Source organism: Chlorocebus sabaeus, chromosome 20 (assembly GCF_047675955.1).
Source record: "Chlorocebus sabaeus isolate Y175 chromosome 20, mChlSab1.0.hap1, whole genome shotgun sequence".
Lineage (NCBI taxonomy): Eukaryota > Metazoa > Chordata > Mammalia > Primates > Cercopithecidae > Chlorocebus > Chlorocebus sabaeus.
In genome coordinates, this window is record NC_132923.1 from 114,163,335 (window position 1) to 114,188,264 (window position 24,930).

General features: G+C 49.7%; 1 protein-coding gene across 5 annotated transcripts in view; it reads right to left on the bottom strand.

Moving 5' to 3' along the window:
- The window catches only part of EPHB2 (EPH receptor B2), a 213,161-nt gene that overhangs the window by 14,533 nt on the left and 173,698 nt on the right, over positions 1-24,930 (bottom strand). For 2 of the 5 annotated variants that reach the window (XM_073007717.1, XM_007980101.3), the window contains exons 7-11: positions 14,738-14,900; positions 12,199-12,307; positions 11,310-11,377; positions 920-1,042; positions 269-516 (exon numbers count right to left, since the gene is read on the bottom strand). In XM_073007717.1, coding sequence (XP_072863818.1) covers positions 269-516; positions 920-1,042; positions 11,310-11,377; positions 12,199-12,307; positions 14,738-14,900 — 711 coding nt within the window. The remainder of the gene's footprint in view (positions 1-268; positions 517-919; positions 1,043-11,309; positions 11,378-12,198; positions 12,308-14,737; positions 14,901-24,930) is intronic. The other 3 variants (XM_073007716.1, XM_038002726.2, XM_007980102.3) reach the window with 3 other exon arrangements.

Genomic DNA, 24,930 nt, shown 5'->3' on the forward strand with positions numbered 1-24,930 from the left:
GTGTGCCAACTCTGATCAACTGATTGTGGCTTCCTGGGGAACCATACTGAGAAGAATTCTGGGACTGCTTCTGGGCTTAGTCGATGAGAGTGCTGGGATTGATTAGCAGTGCCTGCCACGGGTAAGGGAATGGAAAGTGACAGCCTACAAGCCATTCCTGACCTAGAGCTTTTCCAAGACCGCTTCAGGCTCTGAGAGTCTGAGGCTGTGTCCATCATTCCTTTTCCTGCCCCATTCATGGGCCCCTGGCCCTCTTGGCTTCCCCTACCCGGAGAAAGGAGTCCAGGGAGCCATTCTCCATGAACTCGGTGATGATCATCACAGGCGTGCTCTTGGTCACGACACCCTCCAGGTGGATGACGTTGGGATGGTCGAACTGGCCCATGATGGAGGCTTCGCTCAGGAAGTCCCGGCGCTGCTTCTCCGTGTAGCCTGACTTGAGCGTCTTGATGGCCACAAAGATCTCTCTCTTGCCTGGCAGCTTCAGGTGGCCACTGCAGACCTCTCCAAACTCCCCTGAGACAGAAACACCAAGACAGGCAGGATGTCACTTGCCAGGTGGAAGGGCCACCTCCCTGTTCCCTGTCACATCCACTCACAGGGCCTGCATGTACATTTTCTTCTCAATGGCCCACTCATCCTTGCAGACACCAAACCCCTTCAAGAATGTCAGGGGTTCAGAAAAGTCCCAGCCACCTCCCAGCCCTGTGCCTCAGTTTCCTCTTTTGTCAGTGAGGTGATTTTACTGCATGACCTTTGAGGGCCCTTCTTTCATGGTCATTCTGAACCTTCAGGCCTTGAGGGGGGTCCTTTGAGGCACTTGTCTCACATCCTACCTTCTGCCCCAAGGGTACACATTGGGGTGGTCTCACCACCCATGGCTAAGGCCATAGTACATGTGAAGGTACCAGCCACCTACCTGCTCCGATCACCTGCTCAATTTTGACACAGGAGATGTCAATTTCCTTGGCAAATTCCCGGACTGCCTCGTTGGGGTCCTCATAGGTGAAAGGGTCGATGTAGATCTTCATGCCTGGGGTCACTGGGGGACAAGACCAGGCTCTGTCATATGGACTGACTCAAGATGCACACAAAAGGAAAAGCAGGAGCCAGTCCCTCTGTGAAGGGAAATCCACTCCCATGTGGCCCCCATAAGAACTGGGCAACTACCTGCAGGTCACTTGACCCCTCTGGGTCTTACTGAGCAGATGGGCGTGAACTGAGTAGGAGGTGAGGGGAACAGAGACCAGCAGGGGTGGCAGATAGGTCTTAGCTCTTGTTCCAACTCTCATTGATCAGCAGTGGTTTTCTGGAGCAGCTGAGGCTGGCAGAACTGATAAGCAATGTCTGTTACGGGCGTGGGCACAGAAGGATCAATGGAAAGATAGATGATAGAGAATCAAGGGGTGCAAAGTAAAGGAAGAGGGGGGCAAAAAGAAGGGAGCAAATTGGAACTAAAATACAGAAAGATCAGGCAATAGACCATGTTGTCCTTGGAGTTCTGCTACGGAGAGCTCCTCCTTGTCTCTCCAGGCCTAACTCCAGGCCTAATTCAAGCCTCCTCTTTCCCCAGGGTCCCTTTCTAGCTGCCCCAACTTCCCAAATGGGCCCCCAGAGCCTGGGGCTGCCCCACTCACCAGGGACTGAGTATCCACAGCTGCTGGGCCACCTCCCAGGTCCCCCACTAGCCAAGTCTTAACCCCTTCTGGATCCCTGATTTTCTGGTAATCAGCATGAGGCTAGACATCGGGCATTTGATTCCTGATCTGATGCATATTTTAATTTTATTATTATTGTTATTATTTGCTCTCCCTCTCTTCTGTCCCACACTTATTTTTTTATGCACTAAGAGAAGAAGGTAACCTGGATGTCAAAGACCCAATTCTGAACAGCCAGCACTGAGTTAGCAAAATGCTTGGAAAGAAGGGAAAGATGACCCATCCATCCTTCCCCTCCCAGACAGACAGCTGGTCTTCCAACACCCACACCTCCCGGTCCAGAGTCCAAACTTTCCTCTGGCTTCTCCAGCATCCTGCTCACATTCTCCTGCTGCTCCAGGAGCTGCAACTTTGGAGGTAGGAGCTCTAGGAGTTGGGAGTTGAAATCCTTGGGTCACCATAAGGCTTGGCTGGTTGGTGCGTGAGGCCATCAACCCTGCTCAGCTGTGTGACCTTGGACATACGAGTTGATACTCTCAGCCTCTATTTTAGGCATTCCAGGAATCTAGGCGTTAGAGTGTGTAACACAGGCGTTGGCGAATTGGCTTATAGCCTATTTTGTAAATAAAGTTTTATTGGAACACAATCATGCTCATTCCTTTGCCTATGGCTGTTATTAAGCTATGACAGCAGAGTTGGGTAGTTACAAGGGAGACCCATAAGGTCTAAAATATTTACTATCTGTCCCCTTATGAAAAATTTTCCAACTGCTGCTATAACACGTGAGCTTTATTTGGGATTATTTGTGTGGGTGTTTGTTTAGCTCTTGAGGTCAGGGTTTCCTAATTTGGGTCTGTGAGCTACTTAGCAGTCCTAAGTATGGGCAGTAGGAGGTCTGATAACCTCCTGAGATGGGATTCATTTATTATGATTGTCCTTTTCTATTCAAAAAGTAATTCATGCTGCTTCGAAAGTCCAAAAGTTATAGAAATAAATATTGTCAAAAACAAAAGTTCTCAAAAAATCCATCCTTGAGTATAGACCTCTGAATTTTTTTTAATTAAAAAAATTTTTTTTTCTCTGTCACCCAGGCTGGAGTGCAGTGGTACGATCTCAGCTCACTGCAACCTCCGCCTCCCGGATTCAAGTGTTCCTCATCCTCCCACCTTAACCTCCCAAGTAGTTGGGATTACAGCCATGTGCCACAACACCCAGCTTATTTTTTGTATTTTTAATAGAGTTTTAATAGGTTTTGCCATGTTGGCCAGGCTGGTCTCCAACTCCTGACCTCAAGTGATCCACCAGCCTCGGCCTCCCAAAGTGCTGGGATTACAGGCATGAGCCACTGTGCCTGGCCTGACCTCTAGACTTTTAATAATTTTATACATGTATCTGTTTTTCTGGCCATAGGCTCCAAAACTTTCAGTAGAGTCTCCCAGGAGTCTGAGGCCCCCAAAGAGGTTAAGAACCACCATCCAAGACTGTTGAGTGCTTGGGAGGAGGAAATGGACACTTTATTTATTTATTTATTTATTTTCTGATTTCTCCCTCCCCTGGCAAACTGCATAAAGCTCTGCACACAGCAGACACTCAGTGTCTGTAGGGCCGAGGAGAATCCAAATGACACAGATAGAATCATAATAGCAGCTGTCACTTACTGAGCCCTTTGTGCTCAACACCATGCCAGGCTCTTTATATGCCTTATCTCTTCCACTCAAAAACTCTTAGAAGAAAGGACAATTATTCCCATTTCACACATAAGGAAACTGTGGCTCAGAGAGGCTAAGTCATCTGGCCAAGGCCACACAGCTAGCAAATGGCACAGCCAGGATTTGAACCCGGGTCTGTCAGACTTGAGCCTGGGGCCAGTACTCCTAATCACCATGTTCACTGCCTCCTGGATGACATACAACCAGAATCTGGTCCATGCCTCCTTCTGGAGTATTCTGCCATGACGACCTCCTTCCCCATCAGCTTTCTCAGAGCCAGGGCATCGGCTCCCTGGGGATGCTCTCTTGCTTGCTCAGACTCAATGCACGCCCTGTGGTTCTTGACAACTGGTTTTCAGCCTCCCTCCCAATAGGACTGGGGGAGGCCCTTTCTGATGGGGATGGAGGACAGGAATGGGTTGACTCTGGGAGGTAAGGGGAAGCACAGCAGCTCAAACCCTCCTTGGTCGCCTCCACTGCCAAGCAACTGGATGCCATCGCCATGCTGTGGCCAGCAGCACTGGTCAGGAGGGCCTCTGCTACTTGCAGGACAAAGGTGCATGCCCCTGCCTGGCATTCCCAGCTCTCCATGGATTGGCCTCACTTCCAGCTCCCTGCTCCCTAGATGCCAGCTCACAGGACTTACTGACCCAGGGGTTTCAGACTCACTTCATTATTTCCTGCCTCCGTGCTTTTGTTCGTGGTGTGCTCTCTACCTGGAGTACCCTCTCCTCTTTCTTTTTGTGACCAGATCAAATGCCATCCCCTCGGTGAAGACCGCCTGGATTGCTCCAGGGGAGACCTGTACCCTCTCCTCAGGCTCCCACAGTCCTGAGTCCACACCCACTCTTATGACCTTGATGTCTGTTCTGGCTTTTCTACCTTGTACCAGGGTTCCAGATACACATGCCCACAGCCCCCTGCCACTCCTTTCTGGAACACTCTGCTGCCTGTGAGGGCTTAGTTTACCCTCTTCCCCAGGAAGACCGAGTCTGTCTGTCTTGTTCATGCTGAATCCCAGGGCCTGGCACACAGTGGGTGCCCAATAAGTGCTTACTGAACACATAATAGCATTACTACATGTCTTGAATGTCTTTGAGAATTTGATGAAAATTATGAATCTGCTCCTTGGAAAAGTATTCCTGTGTGTGCATACTCCCATATTTCACATATAATTTTGGCGTATTCACAGGCCCTTGGAAGCTCTAGGGGTCTTTAGACCCCAAGCTACAAGCCCTTGCTTTAGAATGTTGCCTCTGGAGTACTTATGTGAAGGTGATATACAGTAGATGCTTAATAAACACTTATTGAATATACATTCAGTGTAGATTTACTGGGTGCCAGGCCTTGTTCTGGGCACTTTATAGTTTTTGATCCAATGAATCCTCCTAACAACCCTACCAGGTAAGTGCCATTATTAGGCTGATACCTTATGAAACTGTCAATATTTAACTGTTTCTGACCTACAGAAATAGCAATTTCATTTGGTACAATCCCATACGATGCCTGTTTTTCAGATGAGGAAACTGGCATAAAAAAGGTTAAATGAGTGGGACACAGTGGCTCGAGCTCATAATCCCAATCCTTTGGGAGGCTGAGGCAGGAGGATTGCCTGAGCCCAGAAGTTCGAGACTGGCCTGGGTAACATGGCAGAAACCCATGTCTATGAAAAATAAATAAGTTAGCCAGGCATGGTGGTGTAGGCTTGTGATCCCAGCTACTCGGGAGGCTGAGGCATGAGGATTGATTGAGCCCAGGAGGTAGAGGCTGTAGTGAGCCGTGTTTGTGCCACTGCATTCCAGTCTGGGTGACAAAGCGAGACCCTGTTACACACACACACACACACACACGCACACACACACGAGGTTAAATGACATCAACACAGCTAATAAATGGCAGAAGTGGGGTTTGAACCCCGGCCGGCTACAGAGTCTCCACTTGTAACCCTCAGGCTGCGTTTCTTCCAGGTACTTTCCCAGTCTGCCTCTTGGAATAGAAGGTGAGTGAGTGCCTGGTGGCCAGAACCCCCAACAAGCTTCACTCTCAGGAGGGGCACTTGCTGAACCGAGGTCGGGTGAGGACCTCTGCAGGCAAAGGCTACAGAAAATCCTGGGCTGTTGTTTGGATGATTTACGGCTGTCGGCCACGGCCTGTTACCCTGCCCTCAAATGCGAAATTCACGATGAGGGAAGAGGAACCAGTGTGCAGAGTTCTGGGTCTGAATTCTGGCACTGCTGCTAATTCTGGTCACAAATCAGCTGCTTTGTGAGTCTGAAGCCAGGATCAACCACTGTGTTGATCCAGCTGTGTGTCCTTGAACAAGTTACTTAATCTCTGCGTCTTACTTTTTTCACCTACCCAATGGGTATAACAAACAATACCTACCTCCTAAGGGGGTTGCAAGGATTAAACGAGAGTATCAAGGAAAGTGCTGAATAATTGTAAACTGTTGCAAAGAAGAGCTGGCTATTATTAAATATTATTCCAAAGCACTTTAACGTCCCTTAATTCATTGAATCCTCACAATTCTATGACAAAAGTATCGTTCTTGCTACTTCCCATATAAAGACGTCAAGGCTCGGAGAGGTTTGATGGCTTTCCCGAGGTCACCCAGCTGGCCAGTGGCAGAGTAGGGATGAGAAGCCAGATCAGTCCCTCCAGCTCCACATCCAGGCATCACAGACCTTGGTACTCACTCAGCACCTGCTGGATGACGGAAACCATGGGGGCCATGTGGGTGATTACAGGCCAGTCACATGGATCTCTGGGCCTCAGCTTCCTCCTCTGTCCTGACCACGCAGGGTGGCTGGATGTATATGGGATCACAGGGCTGGCAGTGCTTTGAACAGAACAAAGTTCTGCTCAGATCTAACGTTAGAGCTTAGGATGGAGGGAGGGGCATCTTAGGCCTTAAATGTGCTGATCTAGCAACAAACCCTGGGGTCTATTTTAAAAATAGACCTCACCTGTTTCCCTATTACTGACTCACACACCACATAGCAATGCTCCCCAATGGCTCCAGGCGACAGAGCATGGGAGCCTATCCCATTCCAGCTCAGTAGAATGGAGCCAGCACAAGATGCCAGCTCTGCAGCCAGACAGCTGGAGTTCATACCCCTGCTCCTTCCCTGAGCAGCTGTACAACCTCTGTGCCTCAGTTTCCCCATATTCAAAGTGAGAAATTATAACGATCAAATGAATAAGTACATGTAAAGCCTTGAACCAATTCTTGGCACACAGAATGCACGCAGTACGTCTAGCCACATCTATGATCATGGTTTCATTACTTGGGGCAATAAGAGGGGATGACATAATTTATAATCTTTTTCTTTCTTTCTTTTCTTTTTTTTTTTTTGAGAAGCAGTCTTGCTCTGTTCCCCAGGCTAGAGTGCAGTGACACTATCTCGGCTCACTGCAATCTTCACCTCCCAGGTTCAAGCAATTCTCCTGCTTCAGCCTCCTGAGTAGCCGGGACTATAGGCACCCGCAACCATGCCCCACTAATTTTTGTATTTTTTTTTTTTTTTGAGACGGAGTCTTGCTCTGTTGCCCAGGCTGGAGTGCAGTGGCCGGATCTCAGCTCATTGCAAGCTCCGCCTCCCGGGTTTACGCCATTCTCCTGCCTCAGCCTCCCGAGTAGCTGGGACTACAGGCACCTGCCACCTCGCCCGGCTAGTTTTTTGTATTTTTTTAGTAGAGATGGGGTTTCACCGTGTTAGCCAAGATGGTCTCTATCTCCTGACCTCATGATCCACCCGTCTCGGCCTCCCAAAGTGCTGGGATTACAGGCTTGAGCCACCGCGCCCGGCCTAATTTTTGTATTTTTAATAGAGATGGGTTTCAGCATGTTGGCCAGGCTGGTCTCGAACTTTTGACTTCAGGTGATTCACCAAGCTTGGCCTCCCAAAGTGCTGGGATTATAGGCGTGAGCCACTGCACCCAGCCAAAGATACCTTAGAGTCCTAGCCCCTGGTACCTCTGTGTAATCTTATTTGGAAATAGAATCTCTCTTTTTTTTTTTTTGAAACAGGGTCTTGCTCTGTCGCCCAGGCTGGGGTGCAGTGGTGCGATCTCGGCTCACTGCAACCTCCGCCTCCTGGGTTCAAACGATTCTCCTGCCTCAGCCTCCTGAGTAGTTGGGATTATAGGTGTGCACCACCACACCCAGCTAATTTTTGTATTTTTGGTAGAGACAGGGTTTCACCATGTTGGCCAGGCTGGTCTTGAATTCCTGACCTCAGGTGATCCACCCGCCTTGGCCTCCCAAAGTGCTGGGATTATAGGCATGAGCTACTGCACCAAGCCTTATTTTTCATTTTAAAATTTTTTCTTGAGACAGGGTCTCACTCTGTCACCCAGGCTGGAGTGCAGTGGTAAGATCACGGATCACTGCAGCCTTGACCTCCTTGAACAATCCTCTCACCTCAGCCTCCTGAGTAGCTTGGGACTACAGGTGTGTGCCACCATGCCTGGCTAATTTTTACATTTTTTGTAGATATGGGGTTTTGCTATGTTGCCCAGGCTGGCCTCGAACTCCTGGACTCAAGTGATCCTCCCACCTCAGCCTCCCAAAGTGCTGGGATTACAGGCATGAACCATGGCACCTGGCCTATGACCTTTATTTTTAATGTACCGGTGACTTTTATTTCTGTGTGGTTAAATGTGTCCATCTTTTTCTTAGGAGCTATCAATTGTTTTCATGTTTAGAAGGTCCTTTTCTATTTCCATATTGGTTAATAGTTGCCTAAATAATCTTCTGGAAATTTTAATGGCTTAACAATTTTTACATATATGCCCCAAACTATTTTTTTTTTTTTTTTTTGAGGTGGAGTTTCACTCTTGTTGCCTAGGCTGGAGTGAGCAATGGCATGATCTCGGTTCACTGCAACCTTCACCTCCCGGGTTCAAGTGATTCTCCTCCCTCAACCTCTGAAGGAGCTGGGATTACAGGCATGCACCACCATGCCTGGCTAATTTTCTATTTTTAGTACAGATGGAGTTTCACCACGTTGGTAGGGCTGGTCTTGAACTCCTGACCTCAGGTGATCTGCCCGTCTTGGCCTCCCAAAGTGCTAGGATTATAAGGGTGAGCCACTGCACCTGGCCCCAAACTACTTTTTTTTTTTTTTGAGACAGCGTTTTGCTCTTGTTGCCCAGGCTGGAGTGCAATGGTGCCATCTCGGCTCACCGCAATCTCCGCCTCCCGGGTTCAAGCCATTCTTCTGCCTCAGCCTTCCGAGTGGCTGGGATTATAGGCATGCACCACCACGACCGGCTAATTTTGTATTTTTAGTGGAGATGGGGTTTCTCCATGCTGGTCAGGCTGGTCTTGAACTCCCAACCTCAGGTGATCCACCTGTCTCAGCTTCCCAAAGTGCTGGGATTACAGGCATGAGCCACCATGCCTGGCCAGCCCCAAACTATTTTTAAGCCCAGGAACTTTTACTTCAAATTATGTCTTACCCAGAGGCTTTGTACCTGGAGCTCCTAGACTCTGCTCACGGTTACATACCCACATCCAATCCTGCAGCAAATCTAGTGGCTCTGCTTTTGAAATATGTCGGAATCCAACCACTTCCCACTACCTTCTCCCTGCCACTTGGTCTGGCCACCATCATATCTTCCCTGGATTCTTCCAACAGCCACCACACTGGTCTCCCTGCATCAGCCCCTTCGGTCCGTTCTCCAGAGAGCAGCCAGAGAAGTCCCACCAAGGCCATAACTTGGAGAATGTCAGCCCTCTGCTCAGAACCTTCCAGCAGCTCCCCATTTCACTCAAGGAAAAGCCAAGGCTTTGCTGAGCCTGATGAGAGTCTGCATGTTGGACTCCCTCAAAGCTTCCATTCCTCTCTTTGCTCTGCTCCAGTCACACCGGCCTCTGCTGTTTCTGAAACCTGCCAGGAAGCTCCAGCCTCAGGACCTTTGCATTGGCTGTTCTCTCTTCCTGGAATGCTTTTCCCTCAGATACCTCTGAGTAGCTCACTCCCCCAGCTCCTTTGTATCTTTGTGCAAATAAAACCCTGTCAGTGAGGCCAACCCAAGCTGTCCTATTTAAAAATGCCACCCTGATCCCCACAACTCTCGGTCCATTACCTGTTCCACTTTGTCTTTTTCCTACAGCACCTGCATCTTCACATATACCATACGCTTTGCATTTATGACATGTATTTTTCTTTTCTTCTTTCTTTCTTTTTTTTTTTTTTTGAGACAGGGTCTCATTCTGTCACCCAGGCTGGACTGTAGTGGTGAGACCTCAGCTCACTGCAACCTCGGCTCACTGCAACCTCCGCCTCCTGGGCTTATGCTATTCTCCCACCTCAACCTCCCAAGTAGCTGGGACTACAGGCACACACAACCACACCCAGCTAATTTTTGTACATTTTTGGTAGAGACAGGCTTTCATCATGTTTCCCAGGCTGGTCTTGAACTCCCGTGTTCAAGCGATCCACCTGCCTTGACATCCCAAAGTGGTGGGATTACAGGTGTGAGCCACTGTGCCTAGCCTTATAACATGTTTTTATTTATTTATTTATTTATTTTGAGGCAGAGTTTTGCTCTGTCACCCAGGCTGGAGAGCAGTGGCACAATCTCTGCTCACTGCAGTCTCTGCCTCCCGGGTTCAATCAATTTACCTGTCTCAGCCTCCTGAATAGCTGGGATTACAGGCACACACCACCATGCCTGGCTAAATTTAGTATTTTTAGTAGAGACAGGGTTTCTCCATGTTGGCCAGGCTGGTCTCAAACTCCTGGCCTCAAGTGATCTGCCTGCCTCAGCCTCCCAAAGTGCTGGGATTACAGGCGTGAGCTACTGTGCCTGACTTTATGACATGTATTTTTTTATTCCCCATCCTTCCCACTAGAATATAAGTTTTTCAAAGGCCAGGATATTTGGTTTGGTTACTTGGGGATCCCCAGCACCTAGAACAGTGCTTGGCATATGTAGTAGGCCCACGACAGATGTGTGACAAGGGCAGGGATAGGATGATGGGCCTCTGTACCCAGAGGCAGCCACCTGAGGAACCCCAGGGCATCCCACTGAGCACAGTTTGAGAATGAATGTTGGACCCATTTAGAACTCCTTTTTGCTGAATGATCTGAAGTAAGGACTAAGCTTCTCACTCCCCCACCCCGACTCTCTGATAACTGGTTTTGCTCAGGTCAAACGGAGAGAGGAATCTATGATCTACTTTTCCCTCTGGCCCTTCAGGAGGGGACATCTGTGTGTGTGTGGCACGTACATCCCTAGCCCTGGCCCAATGGAGGATGGGATGGTGGGAGAAATGAGGGCACTGGGTAAGGGGAAGAGGCCACTGGAGGAGCCACTGGGGAAGAACAGGGGTCTAGAGTCCCAGAGTGAGAGGAAGAGAAGAAGGAAGGGGCTCCTGCTGCTTTTCTCACCTCCTGGGTCAGAGCCCGGGGTCCTCATCAACTCATTCATTCAATTTGATTCATTTATTTATTCTGCAAATACATCTAGTGCCTACTATGTGCTGGGTACTGCACTGGAGCTGGGGAGACATGGTAAATGTCAGACACAATTCCAGGTCTCCAGCGGCCCCCGCTATCATGGTCGTGAGATAAGAAACAGCCACTTCAATGCAGCCTGCAAGCACAGATGCGGCCCCTGAACCCAGGATGGAGTGGGGTCAGGGAAGGCTGCTCGGAGGAGTCTGTGTATGGTGAGGCCTGAGGGATGAGTAAGAGCTACATGGGTAAAGGGAGAGGGGGAGAGCGCTTGAGGCAGAGGGAACAGCGCTTGAGGCAGAGGGAACTGCACTTGCAAAGGCCTAGAGGTGAGAGTGAGCTTAGTGCAACCAGGCAACCACTTGACATTGTCTGCCTGCAGCATGGCAGTAGGAGGTCCAAGATGGCTTAAGAAGTCACTGGGGAACCGACAGTAAAGGGCCCAAGGGTTCCAGACTGCTGGGGTGTGTACATACTGTGGCCACTGGTGTAGTGCTGCAGCTTGTCCGTGTACTCCGAGTCGGCACGCTCAAACCCCCGTCTTCTGGAACAAGAGCAAAGGGCTGGAGCCACCTGGAGGCGCCCAGGGAGCTGGGAGCCACAGTAGGTGATAGGGAGAGGGTGGGGAGACCCTAGAAGCCACACCCCTGCCAGAGGGCCCCCTGCCTGTCCCTTCTGGCCCCACTTGTCCCTTCCCACTCCTCCCACCTCAAGTCCAGGTTCACGTTTTCCCCAGTTCCCCCTCCAGCCAAGCCCCCTTCAGAAAGAAAAGTCATCTTCCAGCCACGGCATCTGGCCCCAGAAACCCCAGGGGCTTCTGTCCACCTGAACTTATGGTCCAGTCTATTCTGAAATGGGGAACTCTTTAAAGAGACTCTTTCTTTGCATTATACCCAGCAGAAGTCAAGGAACTGGCCCCACCCTCTTGCCTTTGCTTGTGCCATCCTAGCCACTTGGGAGGTCCCTCCCCGCTCCTCCTCCTAAGTCCTCCCCATCCTTCCAGCACCTCAGCCAGAGGGCCTGAACTCATGCAGAAAGCAGGACAATCTGTACACCCCTTCCACCAACCACTAAACTCCTAGCAGCCTGCAGTCTTTCTTGCCCATTGCATTAGTGTCTCAATGTGCCACCCGCTTCAATAGTGGGCTTGTCAGGGGCGATGCCTATCCCAAAGGGATGAATTGCACATGGTGGCCGCTTAGGTAGTGGGAAGCCACTTGAAGCCTTCCACTTCCTACCCACGTCTCTCCCTGCAATTGGAAGAAGGCCTCCTCAGTTCACTAGCACTGTAGAGGAATGACTGAATAGAGGAAGAGAAGCCATCTGGGACAGCCAGGCCCAGCCAAGCCTGGAGACCCCACCCACCTGTTACACACGATGGCGATGACAACCACGGCGATGAGGAAGACCAGGCCAGCGGCCGAGGAGCCGATGATGAGTGGTAACTTCTCCTGGATGCTTGTCTGGTACTCGGCTGGGGAGAAAGCATGGTAGGGCATTCTCAGCCTGGCTGTGGGAGTCTTAATACCCCTGTCCCCTACCCCCTGCCATGCTGTTGGGTCTCCTGGGATCCCTAGGCTCTGTTCCTGCCCCTGACAGAGCACCTGTCACATGCCCATGCAGAAAAGGGGCTGTCACTGACCCACAGGTAACCCTGGACAAGTCCATGAACTGCTCCAATCCTCAACTTCTCATCCATAAAATGGGCATAATTCCTACATCTCAATGTTGATATGAAAATCAACAATAATAACAGCTGACACACACACACAGGCAGTTAAAAGCACAGACTCTGGAGCCAGACTCCCTGGGTTTGAATCCCGACGGTGCCACTTACTAACTGTGTGATAGTAAGGCAAAGTGACTGTGTGACAAGGCAAAGTGACTGTGTGATAAGGCAAAGTGACTTACCTCTTTGTGCCTCAGTTGCCTTATCTGTAAAATGGGGAGAATAATAGTTCCCATCTCAGGATTGTTGGGTAAAGCACTTAGAACAACACTTGGCACACAAGCAAGCATTCAATCAATATTAACTATTCTTATCCCTGAGTGTTTTATGTGTCACTCACTGTGCTAAGTATGTTACGTATCTCGGAACAGTCTTATGATTACCCCATTTTACAGAGGAGGAAACTGGGCTTAGTGAGGTCATGATGTGCCTGAGGTCACAAAGAAAGTAGCACCCCAGCCAGGCATTTGAACCCAGGTCTGCTTGACCCAAGGGTGGGAGTTGAAATGGGAGAACGCAGAAGATACACTTGGCATTAGCCTGGCTCTCGGAAACCATTCAATGCCATTAACACTATCATTGATTTACATTTTATTATTTTTACTTCTCTTTTTTTTTTTTTTTGAGTGTGAGTTTCACTCTTGTCACTAGGCTGGAGTGTAATGGCACGATCTCGGCTCACTGCAACCTCTGCTTCCCAGGTTCAAGCCATTCTCCTGTCTCAGTCTCCCGAGTAGCTGGGACTACAGGTGCCTGCCATCACGCCTGGCTGATTCTGTAGTTGTAGTAGAGATAACGTTTCACCATATTGGCCAGGCTGGTCTCGAACCTCCTGACCTCAGGTGATCCGCCTGCCTCGGCCTCCCATAATGCTGAGATTACAGATGTGAGCCATCACACCTAGCTATTTTTACTTCTCATCTGTCTCACTGACTAGAACAGGAACTTGTTGAGATCAGGGACACGCTCTGGGACCTTAGTGCCCACACTTGGCCTGGTAAGTGGTAGGGCCCCAGCCACATTTGTTGAATTAATAAAAGGATCTTGGGACAGTCTCTTAGTTCCCAGTCAGTGACACTCACCCAACAAGGAAAAGGGCTTAGAGAGGTGAAAAAAGCTGCCACGAGGAACAGAAAGATTACAGAGGAGGTGAGTGCTGGAAGAGATGGTAGAGCCATAGGGAGGATTTTTGTGATAAGGCAAGAATTTAAGAGTCCAGGAGCCTCTGAAATGTTCAACTAGGCAAAGGTCAAGGCACGCCTAGTGGTTAGAGCAGATACTAAGAAAGGATGGTGGAATCTGGTCAGATAGAGCCACCCTGGAGTTTGGCTGACTGGTGAAACGGATCCCAGACTCACAGCAATGACAAACTGTGACTTACCTACCATCTGGTGAGTGATGATATGCCTGGGACCTAGTGCCAATCCTGTGCTAGGTCTCTCATTCTTACACTAGTTTGATAATGATGGTGATAATGAGATCATTGTTATCACCTCCACTTATGAATGAGAAAGCTGAGGGTTGGAGAAGTAAGATGACTTGTTTAGGCACATACAGTTAGGGCTAAATCAGAAATGGAATCCTCATTTCTTTGGTTTCAGAGCCGACAGTCTTTAAACTGTGCTGCTTCTAAAGATTATTAGAGCAGAAATGGTGCTTAGAAACCATGTAGTTCCAGAGTGGGAAATGTAGCACACAGGCTACGATCTCCCATTCCCTTGCCTGAGGCAGACAATACTAATCTATCCCAGAACTTCTTCCTGCTGAACTCAGAGGCAGCTTCAGAATCCTTCTTAGTCCAATTGCAAGTCATTGGAGTTGTGTATGGATAAAATATGCTTACTCTCTCAGATTGAATGTGATGCTTTCATTTTATAGATGAGAAAAAATTGGACCAAGGAATGCGTGACTTGCTCAGAGTGGCTCTGGAAGTTAGGGCTGAGCTCCTCAGAGTCCTGGGAAAGGAAGTGGCCTGGCTGACACAATGGGAACACAAACAGGGCTTTTATATATGGTTGTGCACAAAGGTTCGAAATTAGGAGGGAGGGAGGGCTGACATCTAGAAGGGAGTGCCTTTTCTAATTTGCACAAAGGGGCTTCATGGGAATGGTGAGCCTTGAGTTTGTTCTGTTTGTGGAGTCTGTGCCCTCCTCTTGCCCGCTGAACTCTGCTCACCTTCTGTCATGGTCTGGAAGTACATCTTGCCGCTGTAGCGCCCGTAGCCTGCCACGGTGCGTGCCCGCACCTGGAAGACATAGATGGCGCCGGCTTTGAGGCCCTGCACGGTGACCGTGTTGGTGGGGCTTTTTATGGCTGTGGCGTTGTACTCACTGAGCTCCTGCCGAGGAACAGAGAAGAAAATTAGTGAGGTTGTGGCTCACAGTGAGCCCAGAGCCCACTGCCTGCTCCTGCCACACTGGGGGCAGTTCTGGTCATTGGATAAACATCTATGGTTTCCAATTCTTCATCCCCTCCCTGTAATAGAATTATGCCTTTTGCCATGTTACTTTTCAACACTGCTCACAAAAGTAGGCAGAGTACACGTCTCTGTCTTATGGATGTTGAATTTGTCCACATGACTTGTGTTGGCCACTGGAGCATTCTAGTGGACATGATGCAAACAGAGGCTTTACAGATCCCTGCCGATTTGTCTTGGCCTCTTCTGCTTCTGCCATGAGAGGAGCTTGCACTGGGCAACCACTGGCTCCACAATGAGAAACAGGAGGAGACCATGACCTAGCTCTTATGATGAAACAGGGTCACCCCTATTGACCCACAGACATAAACCCATGGCCAAGAAAAATAGCCACTTGGTGTGTTAGATTTTTGGGATTGTTTGTTTTGCAGTGTTATCTCAGGAAAAGCTGACTAATACACACGTATTGAGTGGTTCCTATGTGCAGACCCTGAGGGCTATACTGTGAGTTATTGGAGATCAAAGGGAGAGGACCCACCACATTCACTTCTGCATCCCCTTCCCTGCCCTATGCCTTGATGAGTTAAGTGTAAGGGCCCTTGTTCAGCCTCAGCACACTTGGGTGAGTCAAGAACTAAGGTCCAGAAGGGAAAATGATGTTCAGGGTCACTATCAGTTCATAGTTGCTTTGAGATTCAAAACCAGGCTGGATCGGTGGCTCACACCTATAATCCCAGAACTCTGGGAGACCGTTGTGGGAGGATCACTTGAGCCCAGTGGTTTGAGACCAGTCTGGGCAACATACCAAGACCCTTTCTCTAAAAAAAAAAATTAGCTGGGCGTGGAGATACATGCTTGTGGACCCAGCTACTTGGGAGGCTGAGGTTAAAGGATCACTTGAGCTTGGGAGGTCAAGGCCACAGTGAGCCATGATTGTGCCACTGCACTCCAGCCTGGGCAACAGAGCAAAATCCTATCTAAAAAAAAATACAACAACAACAACAACAACAACAACAACAACAAATGAAACCAGAGTCTTGCATGGAGCCACCTCTAATGTCCATGCCTTTGGATACCCCAAACCTAGTGTCTTCTCCTTTGAGAGATGAAAAACATCAATTCTGGCTTCCTGAGTGCTACCCAGGGTGATCCAAGGAGTCTAGGACAGGACAAAGATCCAGCTACTGCAGTGGGAGTGGAGATGTGGTTGGGTCGGATACAGATGATGCTCGTTTAGGCATCTGCCAGCCACCTGGCAAAACTTCCCCAAATATCCTCTTTGCACTAGGCTGGTACTGGGTTTCTAAAGGGGGCTAAGGCACAGGTCCTGGCCTTGGAGAGCTCAGTCCGGAAAAGCGAGCAGTGTGAGAATCCCAACCCTTTGAAGATCATGAAGCTCTCTGAGAAATTTTTTTGTGATGAAAATCTGTGAACCCTTATCCAGAAGAAGGCACACCTAGTTGTACATGCCAGTCACATACACATCATGGAGTGCACGGAGCCCTTGAAAACTTTCCCAAAACAATGGAGATTCAGTGTGTGCAACGTTATTACAGGCTTTATAGCATGGAGGTTAAGATCACAAGCTGGAGCCAGACTTCTTGGGTTCAAATCCTGGCTCCACTCTATATTACCTTTGTGACCTTGGGCAAGTCCCTTAACTTCTCTGTGTCTTCATCTGTAAAAGGGGGATAGTAACAGTAGCTACCTCAGAGTTTGTTCAGAGGACAAAATCAATCAATAGGCATAACAGACTCACACTGATAGGGTAAGCACATGCTGTGGGGCATGTGACCTGGTCTGGGATGGGGGCTGCATTAGTCCCTTCTCATGCTGCTATAAGGACATACCCAAGACTAGGTAATTTATAAAGGAAAGAGGTTTAATTGACCCACAGTTCCTTATGTCTGGGGAGGCCTCAGGAAACTTACAACCATGGCAGAAGCAGCAAACACGTACTTCTTCACATGGTGGCAGGAGAGAGAAGTGCCAAGCAAAGGGGGAAACGTCCCTTATAAAACCATCCGATTTTGTGAGAACTCACTCACTATTATGAGAACAGCATGGGGGTAACTGCCCCCATGATTCAATTACCTCCTACCAGGTCCCTCCCACAACAGGTGGGGATTATGGGAACTACAACTCAAGATGAGATGTGGGCAGGGATACAGTCAAACCATATCAGGGGCTACCAGGTGAAGTCAGGAAAGCTCCTTCATGAGTGGGGGGCACTGGAATGGGATCTCAAAGAACAAACAGGAACCACCCAGGCGAAGATGTGCATGCCTGGCAGAAGAGGCAGCAGGTTCAGAGGAAAGCAGGCGAGAAAAAGCTTGGGATGTAGGAGATGTGAAGGGATAGCTTGGTGGGGCAGAAGCAGAGAGGGTTTCCTTTGCTGAGCCAGATCATCTGCCTCCTCCTCCAGGAAGCCTCCTTGATGTCCTAGGCAGATGTGCCTCTTCCTTCTCTGAGTCCCAGAGCACTTTCTGTGGGTGCCACAGGAGGGGGTTTCTGCTACGCCCCCTCAACTTTGGGCTGAGGCTCCTCTCGCCCCCTTGACTATGAGCCCACGAGGGAGGGCTTGTTTTTGTTCCTCTGTACCAAGCCCAGGGTCCCTCACACAAAGTCCTTCTCCAGCGCCCACAGGGTGAAGGCTGACTCCTTAGCCCGGCATTCCAGACCCTTCTTGACCCACCATTTTCCAGTCTCTCCTGTGATATCCCTAATGTTTCCTAGGTTCCTGCTACCCTTAACTCTTCCCCCCTTCCTTGGTAGAGCTGCCAGATTTAGCAAACACAAATATAGGATGCTGCTCAGTCAAATTTAAATTTCAGATGAACAACAAATACGTTTTCGTGTAAGTATGCCCCATGCAATATTTGGGACACATTTGTACTAAAACATTTATTTTTGAAAAATTCAAATGTAATCATGTGTCTTGTATTTTATCTAGCAAGTCTATCTTCCACGGATACTCTGAGTTTTTGCAAGCACTGTGGCCCCTGTCTGAAATGCCCTTTCCTCACTTGTCTTGCAGTGCCCTACTCATTGGTCTAGACTCAACGCAAGTGCCACCTCTGCTGGGGAGACTTCCCAGATGTCCCAGCCAGGGGTTGCAGCTCTCAATTGTCTCCTGTCCCACCTATTGTCCTAATATACTTCTCCATCTTCTTTAAGGATGTGGATTTCCTGAGGCCGGGGACCATGTCTTGCTCATCTCTGGACTCCCCAGGCTTGCCACACAGCAAGTGTTCACTAATTATTGACATAATGAATGAACATTAAATTGGTATTCAAAAATCTACAAAACCTGGGATGCAGTACCAGACATGAACACTAAGTGCCACTGTACGACATGGGCGCTGCTCAGACTTGAAAACGGGTTAGATTCTGCAAACTGGGTGGGTGCCCACTTAGAGACGCTGGAGGTTTTAAGTCCTGATTATGTGAGGGAGATGAGAGGTGGCTGCGGGTTCCATAGGTGCCTCAGGAGAGCGAGGAACCAACCTGAGCAGCTCCCTTCTTTAAAGCTGGGCAAGGGATTGGAAGCTGTTCCTTTTTTAATTTCTCTCTCTCTCTCTATATATATATATATATTGATAGGTAGATAGATAGATTTTTTTTTTTTTTTGAGACAGGGTCTTGCTCTGTGACTCAGGCTGGAGTGCAGGGGCGCGATTATGGCTCATTGCAGCCTCGACTTCCCATACACAAGCAATCCTCCCACCTCAGCCTCCCTAGTAGCTAGGACTACAGGCACACACCATCATACCCGGCTAATTTTTGTAATTTTGGTAGAGATAGGGTTTCATCATGTTACCCAGGCTGGTCTGGAGCTCCTGGACTCAAGTGACCCACCCGTCTCAGCCTCCCAAAGTGCTGGGATTATAGGTGTCAGTCACTGTACCCAGCTGGAAGCTGCTTCATATCCTTGTTTTTTCACTTAATTGCACCGTGACCTTAGGAAAGACCCTTCACTTCCCTGAGTCCCTGTTTTCTATTCCAAATAAAAGGAACAATAAATGCCAACCTTTCAGGGCTGTTGTGAAGACAAAATTTGATCAGGTAGTGCCTGGCACATTGGAGATGCCCTAGAGATGCTAATTCCCTTCAGTCTCTCCTCTCCCTGGGGTACCTTTATCTGAACAGTGATTAAGCACCAAGGGGCGATGGGAAGAAATTCAGTATGAAATCCGCTACTCTTTAGTCTGAGCACTTACCTGGAAGCTCAGGGCCACTGAGACACTGAGTGCATGTCTTAAGCCTTCCAGGCCTCGGTTTTCTAATTTCTAAAGTGGGTTAATGCCAGTAGTTACCACAAGAGGTGGTTGTGGAGATTTTAAAGGAAAATATAGGTAAAGCTTCTTAGCACAGTCTCTAGCACATAAAAAGACTTAATAAATGTTGGCTCCCATCATCACTGTTATCATCAAAACCATTACAGAGGCCGGGCGCAGTGGTTCACACCTGTAATCCCAGCACTTTGGGAGGCCGAGGCGGCTGGATCACCTGAGGTCAAGAGTTTGAGACCAGCCTGACCAACATGGTGAAACAACGTCTCTACTAAAAATACAAAAAATTAGCTGAGTGTGGTGACACACGCCTGTAACCCCAGCTACTTGGGAGACTGAGGCAGGAGGATCACTTGAACCCAGGAGGCAGAGGTTGCAGTGAGCTGAGATCGCGTCATGGCATTCCAGCCTGGGCAACAAGAACGAAACTCTGTTGTCTCAAAAAAACAAAAACAAACAAACAAGCAAAAAAAAAAAAAAAAAAAAAAACCCAAAAAACAAGCAAACAAAAAAAACCATTATAGAGTAAGCCCTTACCCATGTTTATTAAATGGATGGATGAAGGCAAAAGTGAATGAATGAGTGGACAAACCTCTCCAGGTAGATCCTACTCCAGGTACTGGGCAACACCCTGAATGTGGCCGTTCATTTCATAGTTCGCCCCCCATCCCCCAACCTTTGCTCCTTCTGCCTGGAATGTCCTTCCTCTTCACTTTCTGTTAAATAAATCCTAAAATCGATGTGGGCTACAAGGTCCATCGACCACAGGTGGCCTCATGAACGGCTCTTCTCCTTGAGTTCTTGGGGGACTAGGGGGATCCTGAACCTGTGTGCTTTGGGGTAGCTGCCAAATGAGGCCACCTCCCCTGGGGCGCTGGCACTGACGGAAGCAGCCAGGCCTGGGTCTGCACAAGGCCACCGCCATTCATCAGTGGCCTCCACAAGCCATCTAGCAATGCAGTTGTCAGCTCTGGGCTCTGGGCAGGCTGGGAAATTCCAGTGGGGCTGGGGAAAGGCCAAATGGAGAATCCACCCTAATAGAGCCATTTCTGAAGAAGGAAAAGAGTGGGAAAGAGGTGGAGGTGGGGGCCTCACGGGCCTGCAGGGCTTAGTATCTGACTTCCCCTCCTAGGAAGATTGGAGTATTCAGGAAAGAATCTAATAGCAGACACAAGGAGGATTCCCGTGTTAGGTAAGCCGGCTGTGGACTTGCTGGAATAAATCTCACCACCTGCAGCCTAGCTGTCCCTCCCTGGCGGTGATGGCTGGCATATCACAGCCTTGTCTGAGAGGTCAGGGATAGATACGGCTCCTGGTTCTGCTCCTACCCCTCTGCTAGCACCTCCTCTAATATTTTCATCAACTCTGCTTTCTTCCGTTCCCTAAACCCTGGCATTCTCCCAGATGCCATCTTCTGGTTCTTCCTCTGCACACTCTCCTGGCTGCTGTTCTCTACCCTCCCTAAACTCCAACCCCTTTGCCCCAGTAAGCACCACACCTACGAATCACAAACCTGCATCGGCCCCAGGAAAAGGCACCTCCATCTCTTAGGAGTCACCCTTCACATTTCCCGGGTCCTCCAGGCTTTAAAATACAGACTTTGCTGGTTGGGCGCAGTGGTTCACGTCTGTAATCCCAGCACTTTGGGTGGCCAAGGCGGGCGGATCACTTGAGGTTGGGAGTTTGAGACCAGCCTGACCAACATGGAGAAACCTCGTCTCTACTTAAAATACAAAATTAGCCGGGCATGGTGGCTTATGCCTATAATCGCAGCTACTTGGGAAGCTGAGGCAGGAGAATCACTTGAACCTGGGAGGCGGAGGTTGTGGTGAGCTGAGATCGCACCATTGCACTCTAGCCTGGGTGACAAGTATGAAACTCCATCTCAAAAAAAAAAAAAATATATATATATATATATGTGTGTGTGTGTGTGTGTGTGTGTGTGTATATATAGACTTTGCTGGCATTTGCCATCTCTGCTGCCAACTCCCCCAGCTCCCTACCATCATTTCTCACTTGGCATCCCCTGGGAGCCCTGTACAGGTGCTCCCTGGGTCTCTCTGTCTCCCTGGAATCCATTCTCCACACAGCAAGCTACAGGGATCTTTAAAGGAATCTGAGTCAGACTGCATCATTCCAGAGCCATCCCATCATACTTTAAATTGAATCCAGACTCCCAAGGCTGGAAGGCCCATGACATTTAGCCTAGCCTCCCTCCCAACCTCCTCGCCTGATGCTCCCACTTCTGCCACACTTGCCTTGTCTGTTTCCTGAACACAGCCCACACATCCCTGCCCCAGGGCCTTTGCACCTGCGATTCCCGATGCCTAGAATGACTGTGTTCCCACCTGCATGTTTGTCTGGTGAACTCCTAGCATCTTTCAAGACTCAGCCCACGTGTCACTGAATGAAGGCTTTCCCTCACTCATGTCAGGACTGTGGGCCCCTATTGGTGCCCCAGGACCTTTGCTGACCCTTCTGTGGCTAGTGTCACACCTTGTCTCACGGCTCTCAGTGTCTGACTCTTTTTCCCTGTACTGTGAAGTCCCTGAGGCCTCCAAGCCACCTGGTCACCCTCAGAATTCCTGGTACCCAGCTTAGTGCCTGACCCAAAACTAGTGAGACTGAAAGTTGAGTGAACCAGTGTCCATCTCCTCACTGGCAGATGCCAAGCTGTCCCTGTCTGTACCCCAGGCCCTGGGGGAGGGACTGAAAGAAGTAGGGCCACGTCTCATCACAGTGTACTTCAGGCTGTTGCACCTTCAGCCTCTCACCGCTTGGCCCCCCTCACCATTTATGCCTAACAGTCTCCATGGCAGGGGCTGGTCCTGTCTACCTCTTAAAGGTCATCTCAGAAGCATCCCTGGGGAAAAAAATCTGGGAGGCAGGACAGCCAACTAAAGAGTGAGACCACAGGTCAAAATGCTTGCTGGATCCTCTTGGGCAACTTATGGAACTGCTCCGTGCCTCAGTTTCCCCTTCCATCCAATGGGGTGAAGAGCCCTGTGGTGAGGATAAATGAGACGCTAGAGGTGACGTGCTTAGCACATAGCAAGTGCTCATGAAATGTGAGCAGGTGGTAACCTTGGCTGCTGCAGAGCCTGCAGGTCCTGCCACCCTCAGCAGGGACCTGGGGATGCTCGGGCAGCGGCAGAAAGTAGGGCAGAGCTGCCTCCCGGTTCACACCTCCAGCAGCCTCCCCAGGCCTGCCCGCTGTGGTAGGAAATGGGTCGTAGGCAGGACCCGCGCTGGGATTCCTCATTTCCGTTGCCGTCTTTGGGGACAAACACTTTCAGTTTCATTTAATCACAAAGCTTCTTAATTAGGTTTTTTTTTTTTTTTTTTTTTTTTTTTTTTTTTTTGGCCTTTTTGGGTTCTGAGTTGCTAAGCTATTCCTGCTGCGGGGAGCAGAGACGCTGGCTCCTGCCTGGAGGCCCTCCAGGGCCCAGCGAGGGGTAGGGCTGCTTCCTCACACCACCCACAGCTCAGGCCTTCACCACCCACAGCTGTGGCCACTTCCTGAATCATCCAAAAAACAGCTCTTGAGTACCTACTGTGTGCCAGGCGCTGGGGACACAGCAGAGATCATGGCAACATCTCCACCCTCAAGGAACTTACTATCTAACTCAGTGTAGAAGTACTAAATACCTAATTACTCAATAACACTTAAAAATGGTAATTGTGATAAACGCTATGCAGAAGGGCAAGGTACAAGGAGAAGATGAAATGGGGCATTGGATGGCATCTGGGCAGTGATGGAGGGCTTCTCTGTGGAGGTGATGTTAGGCTAAGATCTAGAAGGTTGAGTCAGAGCTGGCCAGGTGGAAAATGTAGGGATAGGAGCAGTTTAGACAGAAAGAATTCATCCATACATCTACTCATCCATATCCAGCCACCCACTGGGTCCCTCTTTTTTTTTTTTTTTTGAGACAGTATCTCACTGTGTCACCCAGGCTGGAGTGCAGTGGCATGATCTCAGCTCACTGCAACCTCCATCTCCTGGGTTCAAGTGATTCTCCGCCTCAGCCTCCTGAGTAGCTGGGATTACAGACATGCGCCACCATGTCCAGCTAATTTTTGTATTTTCAGTAGAGACGGGGTTTCACCATGTTGGTCAGGCTGGTCTCGAACTCCTGACCCCGTGATCCAGCCACCTTAGCCTCCCAAAATGCTGGGATTACAGGTGTGCGACACCACGCCCAGATAATTTTTGTATTTTTAGTAGAGACGGGCTTTTACTATGTTGGCCAGGCCGGTCTCGAACTCCTGACCTCAGGTGATCCGTCCGCCTCGGCCTCCCAAAGTGCTAGGATTACAGGCATGAGCCATGGTGCCCAGCCAGTTCCCTCTTTGATTCACAGGCTCCATCACTCACATCTCTCATTCATTCACACGATTCATTCCTTCAGTGTCCACGGTCCCCTGCGGGAGACAGGAGCACCCTCTACCCACGTGCGGTGCTGTAACAGAGGGGCAGAGTCCATGTTCGCTTGTGGCAGAGGTGACATTTGGGAGGGACCCTGAAAATTCCAACAGGCAGAGATGAGGGGAGGATGAGGGAAAAGGATGGGCAGCGAGGTAGGTGGGTGAGGGGATGGCAGGCATGAAGTCCCAGGAGGTGTTTGGGGGCCAGGGCACAAGGGAAGGGATTCATTCACTTGTTCATTCAACTGATACTGATCAAGTGTCTCCTTGGTGCCAGGCCTGGGGCCTGGGTGCCGGGAAGAAGGTGGTGAATGGAGACGTAACCCCTGACCTCTTGGAATGCACTGCCTAGGGGACAGGATGAACACGCACTCAGGCAATGGTAAGGCAGCTGGTGAAGGCTGGGTAAGTGTTTGAAAGGCCCCGGAGACCGGCCTGATTAGCTGATCCAGCAGTTAAGACAGTGCAAAGGCCAGGCTGGGCCCTAGAAAGCCAGGCTCCAGCAGGACTGGCTGCAACTGTCTGTACTCTTCCTCTCAGCCTTCAGGGAGAGCACTTCTATCCATTTGCAGTTACCCTTGGACTTGCCCTCAATGAAAGGCCTCCGTATCAGTCATTGACGTCTTAGTCTGAATGGAAGCCCTGCGATGCCTTTCCCAGGGGCCCTTGCAGCCTCTGTGGCTGTTTGTTGCCTCCTGGAGTAGGTAAGAGAAATCATCATTCATAGGAGAGGCTTCCTGGGGCCTCTGATATCCAGCCATGTGGGTGGGCAATCGTGCTGTCTACTTCCCGGCCCCCATACTGTGCAGGCCCCACATCCACCTGGCCTCCTATCCTGTCACCATCGTCCACTGTGCAGCAGGCAGGGCAGAGCATGAAGGCCAGGGACATGCATGGCGTCTGCTGAGGGCCAGGTACCATGCTGCCCTTTCTCTATAACCTGCACAGCTCCCCGCAAGGGGCCTCACCCACACTCGACACAGACGGAAACTGAGGTTCAGAGGGAGAAAGACGCCTGCCCAAGGTCACACAGCTGGTGAAGGATGGAGCTGGGAGCTGAACCTATGGCTTCTCACTCCTAGTTCAGTGCTCCTTCTACCATCCCAGGAGCTTCCACCTTGGGTCCCCGAAGGGAGTAATTAAGGTCTGATTGGAAAGCTCGAAATGAAATCACCTCTCCCCATGCAAAGGGCATACAGGCGAGTGAAAGTGGGTGTTTTAGCAGGAATCAGAGC